The 12,667-nt window shown below is 40.0% G+C and overlaps 1 protein-coding gene across 1 annotated transcript in view; it reads left to right on the top strand.

Moving 5' to 3' along the window:
- Positions 1 to 12,667, top strand: part of tmem8b (transmembrane protein 8B) — a 59,168-nt gene that overhangs the window by 9,303 nt on the left and 37,198 nt on the right. The window contains exons 4-6 of the mRNA XM_023958927.1: positions 3,686 to 3,819; positions 4,707 to 4,975; positions 8,477 to 8,859. Of these exons, the coding sequence (XP_023814695.1) occupies positions 3,686 to 3,819; positions 4,707 to 4,975; positions 8,477 to 8,859 (786 nt within the window). The remainder of the gene's footprint in view (positions 1 to 3,685; positions 3,820 to 4,706; positions 4,976 to 8,476; positions 8,860 to 12,667) is intronic.

Raw genomic sequence — 12,667 nt, 5'->3', positions numbered from 1 at the left:
GGCTGCATAAACACCTGCTGATTTCCATTTCAGGCTATTTATTTGTGGCTGGCAACATGCTCTGTTGTGCTTCCTTTGTGGTTTTCACTGGCTGGCAAAAGTGCACCAAGAGTACACAACAATCAAGAATATCATCAGAAGTCGTCGTTGGCGTGGAGCGTGCAGAGGAATTGGGTTTTCTTTGTGGTGCCAGGAAAGGCTTCCACTCAATACATGGCAACAGCACATTCTTCTTCAAAAAGCAATTTCTTAGCAAATTAGAAGATTTTAGTTCAAGTGTTCAAGCGTGGCAGGCACGATGAGTAAGCAGTGAGATTCAGCAGCGGAAAAATAACAGATGGTTTGTAGTAAAATGTCTTCATTTGAGAGTTTGATGTTGATGTTTATATTTTTTTTTTCGCACAAAATACCATAAAAAAATATTCAACTTGAAGTTATTTTACCTAGTGAAAAGCATTCATTATTGCTTTGTGCAGTAAGCAAATACAAAATTGGTTTAATTGTTTAAAAAAAATATCTTAAATGTTTTTGCTCCCACATTTCTGCGTTCATATTTTTCCTGGAATATTTATAAAGAACAGGCAAATTGTTTCCTGTCAAGGTTTCAAGCAGGATTATAAAACAGTTTTTTTCCCTGAAGTGAAAAATGTGAAACATTTTAGAAATTGAGTCGCAGCTTAAAAAGTCAATTTAAGTCTTTAATTGTTTCCTTTGTATGTTGGAGGTCGTTTGTCCTTACCGTGCTGTCGTCTAAAACCTATTCGGTTGCACAAGCTGCAGCCAGATGGATGTTTTCACACTTTTATCGATTCACTTCCCATACTTATGTCCGCTTTTCAAGCACTGTTTGATACCAGTTTACAACACAAAACCCAAATTCTCAGAATCCAATAAAGCTGCACCTACCAAGGTTTCCTTTGTTGCTGTGCTGTTGCGACGGATTGCGTGATGTTCCTCAGATGCACCCAACAGACTGGAAACTGACGGCATACCCCAGAGTTGACCCTGAAAACGCTCAGCCTCGGTGGACATATAAGCAGCTAGTATAATGCAATTATTCAGGATTACTTTAGGGAATTTTTTACGGCTAATATGGAGTTTTAAAGGCTTTAATAACTCAACAAATCTGAGAGTAGACAGGAAATGAATGAAAGCTGTACTAGATATATGACTAAAACACACAAATAAAGTTTAATCCCAGCGTAATATCTTTAAAAAACAGACCACTTATCTTAAATTAAAATGTTATTTTAACTTTTCAGGGTCAGTTTTTTGCACAAAAACTTTGCACAGTTACTTTTAGGAAAGTACCTATAAAGGATTTGGATTATCGTTGATCGATTGATTGATTGGGTTTTATCAAGAAATTTTAAAATAAAGGAAAATAGACATTAAAAATTACAATAAAAAAAAGAAAACAATGCCATGTTCTTCACATATAATGACATATAATTCCTCTGAATCATTTACACCAACACAGTATGACATTGTTAGTACAACAGTATAACACTGAATTCACTAAGTGTCCTCAAAAAGAGAAATGATTGAAACAGAGTTGAAAGAAGTGATTTTTTAATCCCACTCCAATTTATTTCTTTTTTTTTTATGTTTGCTATTGTCGGATTCTTAAAGGACCTATTTCATGCAAAATCAACTTTTTGAGCTTTTAAGTGTATAATAATGTTAATTCCTCACAAAAACAACCCTAAAATGGCATCTTGCTCCATTCACGCATCTCTGAGCATTCCTCTAAAACCCTGTGCTCTGAGCACCATTTGTTGGATGAACATTATAAAACTATGGAAAGTATTTCCATCTAAATCACATGTGTTTATATTTCAATAAACATTTGTGTCAGGAGATCTGAATGCAATTTTGTTGGTGTAACATAAGGTGACACAAGGTGCAGATTTGAATAGATTATGGTAACACAGCCACATATAATCTCACATAATCTTGTTAAATCATCTCAACTAGAATTACAATAATAGATTTGAATTAATTGAATAGGGTTTTTCTCAAAATCAAAAGTAAAATAAACGAAACGATTTCAATTTTAAAAGTAGCTTTTGTAAATGTGAAAACGCAAAATACTTTAATAATGTGCTTGTGACCATTACTACCATACTTATTGATATTCAGTAATTTAAACATAAGTCCAATATTTAATTGGTTACGTAGTTACATGAACATATTTATTAACATATTTTTTGGAAATATGTTAATATAACAAACACTTGGTTTGATTATTTTGATTGCAGCTCTTCCCAATCCACGATAACAAGCAGGTTCTCAGATTGTGGTGTATACAAGTGAGGATCCGCCCCTTCCAGGAAGAGTCTGCATTGCTAGCCCCGCCCCCAGACTAACACACACACCCACTTTCTCCGCTGAGCTAGTGGTGATCGGCTAAACGCTTTTATTTTATATGCACAATATTCACATCCATCTCTGCAAATATTCAGATGCTGTGGGCAAAACGCAGACACGCTATTGAGGCAGACTCTAGGTTGACGTCATGAAATGGGCGGCACCTACAAAGAGCGAAAGGCGGAGCCTCAGAGATCGGGTCGTCGAAAATAACTCATATGTAATTAAAAACATTTGTTCTTTAGTGTGCCTAAGGTAATATCATGTATTGGGATATAGTTTATTCTGAATGGCTTAAGAAAAGCACGACATAGGCCTTACTTTTAACAAGAAAATACAATTTCAGTCCAAGTGCATATTATTTATCCAATAACAAAGATAACGTTTTTCTTGGTTATCATAAAAAAATATTAATACGTTATTCGTAAATCTGGGCACTGTATCATGTAACAAAGATGGCTTTCTTACTGATTATCATCACAAGATATTATTAGGGTTTTGCAGCAATCATTTTTAACTGTCATGCAACAAGAATTAGTGTTTGCGTTTCTGTGTTTTAGGAAGATTTAAAGACAAAGGATACATTTCTTCTTTATGAAGTGATCATATGTGATTTATCCAACCTCTGACCGGGATTAGATATGTAGCTCTTGTAGCTGAGATGACGTGCTCCATAAAAGACGTCTTGTTTTTGGACTGGAGTCAGACTCAGGGGTCGCTCGTAAAGAGGAAGTTAAACCTCCATATAGTAAAAAAGCAGCAGCCTTCAAAACCTATAACTAACAACTTTTAATTAAAACATAACTTGCTTGACACGACACTCGTCACAGCAAAAAGCTGTAATAAATCAAAGGGTCACCCTGGCAGCTCTCTGACTAATGACACGCCACTGTAATTGCTGCTCAATTGGGGTGGGGGGGGTGTCTACACATGGCCCGACAGGAATGAAGGACCTAATTTGGCTTTCACACCTGTCTTTCTGAATCAGGTGCTTATTTTCTCTTTACCAACACGTCGTACAGCAAACCATGTGTAGAAACAGCGCACGCTCCTCTGGCTTTGAAGCTTTTCTGGCGGCTTGGCTCATCTCACAGCATTAATGGTTAAGAGCATGAGTGAAATAGTGGCGACATGCAACCCTGAGAGAGGGCCAGAGCCGTATTAATCCAGCAGCCTGACAGGCTTTATGCACATTGTCCATTAGGAATTTTGCAGCCAGTCTGAAAGAAATCTCATATTTGCTTGCCCAGCCTTAAAGAAGTCTTGGTGAGTTAACTGGAAAAACAGAGTAAACGGGGCTGTGATTTCCTTTCAGGGTCTGTCGGAGGAATGCCAGTATCTGTTCCAACCTCAGCTCATTGTCCAGAGGCTTCACGGGATTTCTGTGCTTTATCCTGGATACTTCATTGACCAGATGATTCCGGTCCATAACAGATCGGCTCTCTACAAGTGAGGGAAAACAGGAATCACCAGCAGAACCTCAAAGACCCACTCCGATGAAAATGGTGTTTTTAGTGTTTCTAACACGTTCTTGTGGCTTTTTTTGGTGGTGGAGGACATATATAAAGAAAGTTAGGCTAAAAATTGCATTTCTAAGTAGAATTGTTGCTAATCAGTCCTAGACAAAAAACGTTGTTTGAAAAAGAGCTTATTTGTTAGGTAGAAAATACGCTGAGCGGGCCACAAGCTCCCTGCTCCGCTCCATTCCGATGCATCCATTTGCAGATAAACAGATCCATGTACGTCTTCGTTTTCCTCGTCTGAGCTGGTATCTGGCTCAAAACTGTAGGCTGGAGGGTAACTCCATTATTGCTCGCCCCTTTTTTGTCGCACTGCTAATGTTAGGCTGGGGGTGTGAGGGGCTATAAGCTAGATGGAGAGTAGGTAAACAGATGGATGACGGAAAGTAGGGGAGGCGTATGTTTGTGCCAACAGTCCTGCCCACAATTTAGCAGGGAATGTCTAATGAACTCTGCTGAATCTGTGTCCTAAAAAACAAAATAGAGCAAAATATGATCGGAGTGCGTCTTGTTTTGCTTTGATTCTTTAGATCATTCTTAGTTGTTTCAATGTTTGTTTCTTTCCTGAAATATTATGTAATTGTGCTTTAAAATCTTTTCATAGTTTACAAGAAAGCAAATCTAAAGTCTAATTCTTTAGAGAAAATAGAAGAATATAATTTAAGATGGTGAATTTGAAATTAAATATCAAATTTGAACCAACTCTGATTCTGAAATAAACTGTTTTTATTTATTAAGAAAGAATATTTATGAAACTGTAATAAATGCTGTGTTAATGTACATTTTGCTTATTCCTGTCGGTGTGTGTCTTTGTAGGGTGTTTATCCCCAATTATATATCAAAGGTGAAGGTCCAGCTGGTAAACTGCAGCACCAAGAACAAAAGTAGCGACAGCTGCCCTGTTGTGCTGAAGATAAGGGCGCGGGCGCCGCCAGTGCATAACTCAAGTGCGCTGGACTGCAGGGAATGGAGCCCCTGCGAATTAGTCTCCCATGTTCCTGCTTGGGAGCAATGGTACTACATCCTGGTGGAAAGATATCTCAGTAATTCAGACGTCTACTTTCGCATCGGAGTGCAAGTCACAGGTCAGCACGAGTGATTAACATTCTCTTTTCTTGCCTTTGGTCCTCGCTGAGGCTGTTTCTACTTTAAAACAGTGGTCAACAGAGTTTGCTCCATAATCTGGTTTTAATAAGAGCAAATGTGTTGTAAGTGAAGCCAGAAAACATTGTTTTTTAAATGTCAGCACTCAGGTTTTTTTGTTTTCTTTTTGTTTGTAAGAAAGTGAAACCTTGCAGAAAGGCAGATTTTGGAATCCCCTTGGACTGGTTTAGTCAGGGGGGAAAAAATTGTTTTTAAACATTGTTTCATTATCACATTTTCCTCACACAAAAGCTGCCACACTGATACCCAAATGATCATTCTTCCACCTCTGTGCTTGACAGAAGAACTCAACTGGAAATACTGATTGGTTTTTACCAAAAATGGTTCATAAACAATGATTGTCTGTGTTGTTTTTTGCAATGTTTTGGAAACAAACACTTGATACGCAGTTTCCATTTTAAATCTTATCAAAGTAGTTCGAGAACACACTATCATTCACATTTTTTATTTTTATTTAAAAGCAAAGAGGGGGAGGCTAGATTTTTTGTCCAACAGCTGAGCAAACAGATGAGAACTGAAGGCTTCTTGTGTTGGACATATTTAATGTTACAGTATGGGGTTATGACTCTACTGACACACAAGTGTATATTTGAACAAACCCCTTTTGTTATTTAGACTAAACCTTATGTATAATAATTATATTTGGATTGTAAAAAACGAGGGAGAGTGGTCAATCATCCCCACACAAAGGCCCCCGCCGCAGCAGCAGTGGCAACCAGGACCCCCAACACCTGCACAGTAGCAGATAAAGGAAAACCGCCCGCCGGCGAATCACCTGTGCCACTAAGGCCAAGGCCAACAGGACCGCCACAGGGGCCTCGTATGCCAGAAAGCAGAGATGCACAGGGGAACAGAGAGTGAAAGCTCCAGCCCGACCAGGAGAATAGCCCCCACGCAGCGCATGGGGGACAGAACATGGGGCCGCGCCCAGGCAGAGCACCCCCAGCCCCAGATGAGCAGCCCACCACTACCCAGGAGTTCTGAGCATCCCCCCACCCCAGCCCCAGGCATGAGCTTGGGTCCCCCAAGGGAGACCCAACCCCGCTCCAAAGCGTCTCCCCTGGGAGAGCGCCGGTCAGGAACCAACGGTACAGAGGCAGCCAATGCATTGGGGCAACCACCGATTGCCTCAGTGGAGACCCCAACCTGTCCCACCTCCAAGGTCCTGTACCGATAGTGGACCCAACCCCTCCCCAGACAGCCTCCCCAGGACAGGGCCAACCAGCCTGCCTAGCTGCATCCCTGTCCCATAGCCAGAGAAGGAGTGATCCCAGCCCAAGGTGCAGACGGGCAGCCAATCTGGCGCAGGCGGGGGGAAGGCTCGATTTTTGTATTTGCAAAACAATTCTTCAAAAAGAAAAATTAGGACAGTTTTATTCAAGAGTGATAAATTACTGTACTACATTATTTCTGTTCAGCAGTGAGAATGACGGCAATAAAGGGGAAATTTGGAAAATAAAGATCAGTCAGAAACATTTACTTTGAACAGAAAACAGCCAACAAAGCAGAAGAAAAGGCTTATGGGATATGAAAAGTGCACATTAGTGGAGGACGTTCACATTTGTAAAGACATCATTGATGCTTTTAGCCTACAAATGGAATTTTCTGCATCTGCATGGTTCCGTCATAAAAAATGGTATCTGCTATTAATATCATATACTGCTATTAAAGTAGATTTTTGACCTTCTTAACAAGTTTGACTCTTCACAAATAACAATGATGGCGGTGACGCTCAGAACTGTTGAGTGGCTTGATTCCCTTTTCAAGCGAGAATGGAAAAAACGTTCCAGTCTTTGCTTCAGCAGTTGATGCTCTGAGTTACTAAAACCTCCGGTGTTCAAGGAGGAGGTGACGCAACAGAGTAGTAAAGACCTGATAAAACCTTTTGAGTTATTATTTCACTGGTACAATAATCAAGAATGTTAAAATGTCTGAGTTAAAAGAATGGTTTCTTAGATTCCGTGATTTTTTTCAGCTAAAGATGCATTTTGTGTTCCGTTCTGTTTAAAATTGCATATAACTCAGCGTTTTTTAGCTATTCTGGCACCAATTGTTGTTGCCTTAGAAACAAATGTTTAAAAGTCTTTTCCACATCACAGCAAACAATTCCAGACGGCACTTAAAGGGGACACAGTGCTTTTAAAGGAAGTATTAGACAGGAATGGACTTTTCTGACATGTGTTTTGATGCGAAAGGCGGGCCCGTTACCGTTAAACTATTCAAAAGAGGCTTGTTTGAAGAAAAGCCCAAACTAAAGGGATTCATGAGGGATCTCTAAGAGGCCATGCAGTTATTCCACGCCTGAGTGCTACATGCTGTTTTTGGGTCGTGGACAGTGGAGATATTCTCTCGGTTCTCTCTACGGGAATGGCTCACAAATCTGTGGGAAGTTCTCTCCCATGTAGCAATCCTCTCCCTCTGTTCCACGCTGCACAGTGCACTTTGTCACCATGGCAACACAGACACTAATTATTCACACTCTGTCACTCCTTCTGCCTGCTAGGCAGATCTAACTTGACCTTTTGTGGATGTGAATTGAAGAACACCTCCAGTTCAGGAAGGAGACCATCTGAAGTTCTCACCTTTTCACGCTCACTTGATAACATTGGCTATTGTTGATATGAGCTGTCGGAGGAATGGAAGCGTGTGGCTTTATCTGAGTTCAGACCAACTTACAGTGTAGTGCATCGTAGCTCAGTTGCAGTTTATGAGTTGTTCTGTTTGTTTATGCAACCTTTTTGTTGCTGCTGCCTGTTTTATGCAATGGATCAAAGCGAAATTGAGACGTTTCTTAGAGTAGTCATATAAGGAAACATGTTTGCACAGACTCCCCTCACCCAGTCATCCATTTATATATGTGCTCTTGCACCTCCTACATTTTGCATACAAGTTGTAACGATTTTACACTTTCTTTACTTATTCAAAAGTCTCAAATGTGCAGTATTTTTGCTTCATGCGCCTGAAGACATTCCAAGATGTTTCCCGGTCTTTTGAAGGCAACCTTTTTCCAAATGAGGCTCAGCAAGAAAATCCAATGACGAGTAATTTTCCCCCGAGGATTGGTGGTATTTGATGGTACTCCGCGAGTTGCCATCAATGACCGTTTTGCACTGAGCTGGCCTTGTGCTGAGGGAAAGCGTACCATTTCCAATTACAGTGAATCTTTATCTCATTAAGAAGCTGTGTGTAGCTCAAAATCTGGCGGTGTTTGTTATGGAAACCGACTGAAGGTGAAGATATCTAACATGCTTGCTGAACATGGGTAAAAGGGAAATAAAATAATTTGTTTTAACCAGTTAGTTCGACTTTTTCATGGCTTGTTTAATTGCAGCATCCTGGCAGATGCATTTTTTGCATGTTGGAGAAGTTGGCTTGAACCTTTTCTTCTGATATCTGATCTTTTTTTTTTTTTGCATAAACAGATTGCTCCAGACCCAGTTTGTCGAAGGACCGAGCGCAGCCCAGCAGCTCCATGAACATGCCTCAGTCTTTTGGAACAGCGATGGGCTTCTCTCTGTCGGAGACGCTGCTGATGGCGGGCCTGCCGGACCTGTCACACAACACCAGTCACCTCCACACCTCGGAGGACAGCATCATTTACCTCGCCCCCACTGCAGACACTAATAAGTGCTGGCCCATCCGTCCGACGCTGCGCAATGAGCTGGACACTTTCTCTGTGCACTTCTACATCTTTTTTGGTCCGAATATATCAATTCCACCAGACAGAGCTGCAGTGTTTGCCATCAACCTGATGCCCGTTTTAGACAGTGGGGGAGTCCTTAACATGGAGCTCAAGCTGAACATGGTGAGTTCACATAAACTAACAACGGCTGGATGCTTTCAGGAATAAATGTCTGTATTTTATATTATTTCTGCATTTCATTTAAATAGACCTTTTTAGGTGCTTTAAACCAGTAGTCGCTAGTTGGTTCCGTGCCACAAAAAAAAAAAAAAATACAGCCTAACTATTTCTGTTTTATTTCTAATCTGATTCTGAAGGAAGTTTTATTTTGGAAAACTACTGAATTGTCCACCACATCCGACTCATTCAAGTCGTTCGGTCTCGTGTTGAAAACCCATCCACTAGTTCTTAAAGTGGCTGCTCCGAACACTGAATGGAAACCTCAGAGCTGGCAAATTTAACAAAAAACAAACACAGTTGGAACGTTTTTCTTGCAGAAGAGAGTCAGTGAGGAAATGGAGGAAGAACCTTTGACTTCAAAATAAAAGAAAGCTGCATTTAAGCGACAAAAACCAGGAATCTTTACTCCATATAGTTCTTTGTGACAATTGTTCCCTTACACCATAATAATGAGGCATCATTTTCAGCAACCAGCTGTCTAATGTTACAAGGATGTTGCTAATAAAGTTGCTCAAACTGTGGATTCATGTTTATTATTATATGTTAGAAAAATACAAGTTTTATGACCATTTGTCTTTGTGTGTAGCAGTATTAAGCAGCATCACATTTTACATGTCACATTTTAATGGTTCCTTGACTAAATCTGGAGAACAAATGAAGTTTATAGCAGCTGCAGAATTATTAACTAAAGATTAAACGTAACCCTCGAAAGTTAAGGGAAACTGGAGGCCAAAAAACAAAAAAAACTGATGCACACTTCAGCTTTTTTAAATGCAAGTCTGTGAAACTATGCGTTGGTTCAGAAACTTTTACAGTTACAAACTGAATCTCCTTTTTCCTATTGAGCATGAATAGTTTTGGGTGATGACCTTCTCTGTGTTGAATGCTCAACTGGAGTATTAGGACCAAGGCCAAATTTCTCACTTCTTTCTGTCTTTTAATTGGCGTTTGGTTTGGAAACCAGATCTCTCCATCCACAGAAACATTAATAAGAGGGGTGGGGAATTTAAGCATACAAAACCAGTGGGGTGCTTAAATGTTCTGCAGCTTCAGGTAAAGTAATTCTCTCTTTGTGAACCCTGTAAGCATATTTTCAGAAGAAAAAGTCTCTTTATTGCAGATTCGATGCAAAAAAATTGCCAGCAGCTGTTTGCTTTGGAGCTTAGATTTACTTCAAACATTTAAAACAATACAAAATAATCAATACAATGACCATCTTCAATGTTTAAGAAAAAAAATTGAGAAAATTGATGGCTCTTCCATTACAACCACAAATTCTGTTAAACAGGTTTTCAATGTTTAATCTTTGGATGATAATAAAAGTAGAACAGGACTGAAACAATAAGCACAAGTAAATACTGACCTCCACATCTGGAGCTTCAGTCCTAGAAAATTAATTGTTTCCACTTCTGCCCGGTATAAATACCCTAGAGGCAAGCTGTCCTTTACAGCTTATTAAAAGAAAATCTTAAAAAGTTCCTCTCATCAGCACAGCAGAAAGAATTACTAATTTCAGTCAGTGAATCCTGAGACGAGTGGCAATGTTTAGCGTCTGGAAGTGTTATTTCCAATCATTGTTTTAGGAAGGTGACTGTTGAGTGATTTGTTGTGACCATATAACACGAAAGCAAAGTATTCGTCTGAAAACCATGAAACGCCGCCTTTAAAGATAAACTGATGCAGGATGCTGGACATGATTGTGCTTTTCTCACTCTTTATGCACCGCATGCTCCTCCGCTGCATGAAATCAGATAGTAATCAGGGGAGTAAATATGGAGCAGTTTGTGAGGAGAAAATCCCCAGCTCACAGGGGTGATTAATTGGTCTCACAAACTGTCTGGCTCAGCTGCAGCCCACTGCTAAATATTAATGGACATATGGTCATGGACTTTTGCTCTGGGAAGCAGAAAAAAAGTTCACAACCAAACGAAGACCACTGTTTAGGCTACAGACCAGTGTCTCTGTTTGAGTTCAAGAGAAAAAAAGTGAGCATCAGGAAAGCGGGATTTGATAGTCTCCGTTCATCGGAGAGCCACGGCATTAGAAATGCACCTGCAGTCGCCCCAGAGGTCTGCGGGGAGCTGGGAAGCCACACGCTAACAGACAGGCTTTAAAACCTTTCAATTCTAATAGAAAATCAAGCCTGGAAGGGCTGAAATGAGACGAGGATGAAGCATTAGGAGAATATCTTTGACTCTTTAGTTCAAAAGAAAGTCCTGGCATTTAGGGAAGCATTTCCTCTTTGCAGGCTTTTAGAGAGTAAAGTCAGTTTTATCTCTGCATTCAGAAGACAAGCTGGTCAAAGCATCCCATCAGCCTGGCAGCATCAGAAAGAATATTACATTTATAAAGAAATGATAGCAATAAAAGGAATTGACTATTTTAGCCTTGTTTGTAAAGCTGACAGGTTTACGGTTGTTGACCTGCAACCTCCTCCATGCAGCCTCTGCCTGCCACAGGACTCCAAGATAAGCAGCATCCTTCATCTCTGCTCAATACAAAGACATGAAATAGATGATCAAACCCCTGTGTAGAAGGCAAAATGCCACACTTCCGGGAAATGTCACAGCAGAAATACACAAATTGTAGATGTTCGGATGGAAAAAAAAGCAATGTTATCAGTTTGTTTGCTGAATTATTGATTTTTACGTCCCATTTGCCCTTCTCCTTCCCCACCAGGCAGAATTTAATAATAATAATAATAATAATAATAATAATAATAATAATAATAATAATAATAATAATAATAATAATAATATTAAGAAGAATAAAAATGCTAATTATGATAATAATATCAATAATAATAATATCAATTCTAATTGAAAGCACCCTTCAAGAAACTGTACAAAGTATACAATAAAGGCACAATAAATAGCAGCTGACAGAAAAACACGGTGAATCAGAGAGAAAAACAAATGAGTTTGGAGTTTGATTTCAACGGCTGGTAGTGAGTCTTTGTTATGAAGGTCAGGAGGGAGAGAATTCCAGAGTTTTGGCAGCCGTGCGGCTGAAGGCTTGACTCCCCATGGCAACGAGCCGGGCCGGGCAAACAGGGAGCTGGACAAAACAAGAGGACCAGAGAGAACGGGAGGGAGTATTAAAATGGAGAAGGTCAAAAAGATAAGGAGGAGCCAGGTTAAGGAGGGCCTTAAAGGTAAACAGCAGGAGTGTGAATTGGATTCTGGAGGTCATTGGTAGCCAGTGCAGCTGCTGGAGAATGGGGGTGATGTGACCAAAGGAGGGGGGTTCTGGGGATGATGTGGGCAGCAGAGTAGGGGACCCATTGGAGTTTATTGAGGGTTTTGTGAGGGAGACCAGAGAAGAGTGAATTACAATAATCTAGATGGAAAGTGACCAGACTATAAACAAGAATAGAAGCAGAGAGGACAGGGAAGGCGATTAAAATGGGCAGACCACAATGTTATTGATATGGGATTGAAAAGATAATAAACTGTCCCCAAACTCGTAATTCTGCGGGGAAGGGAGGCTAAAGATGACTCAATGGAACGAGTTAAACTTGTAACATTCTAACCGACAAGACTTAGTTCAGTTTTATCACTACTGAGTTTCGGGATGTTTAAGGTAGACCAGTTTCTGATTTCAGACAGAGAGGAGCAGAGGGAGGAAGGTGGAAGAGAGAAGTTGACAAGATAAATGGAGCTGCGTTAAACAATGAAAATTGATATTACATTTTACAGAAAATATTGCCAAATACTGCCTATTATGAAAATAATAGGACCGGGGACAAAAC

This window comes from Oryzias latipes, chromosome 9, assembly GCF_002234675.1.
Source record: "Oryzias latipes chromosome 9, ASM223467v1".
NCBI classification, from domain to species: domain Eukaryota; kingdom Metazoa; phylum Chordata; class Actinopteri; order Beloniformes; family Adrianichthyidae; genus Oryzias; species Oryzias latipes.
The sequence above is the reverse complement of the archived record's forward strand: the minus strand, read 5'-3'. Positions and strand labels throughout refer to the sequence as shown.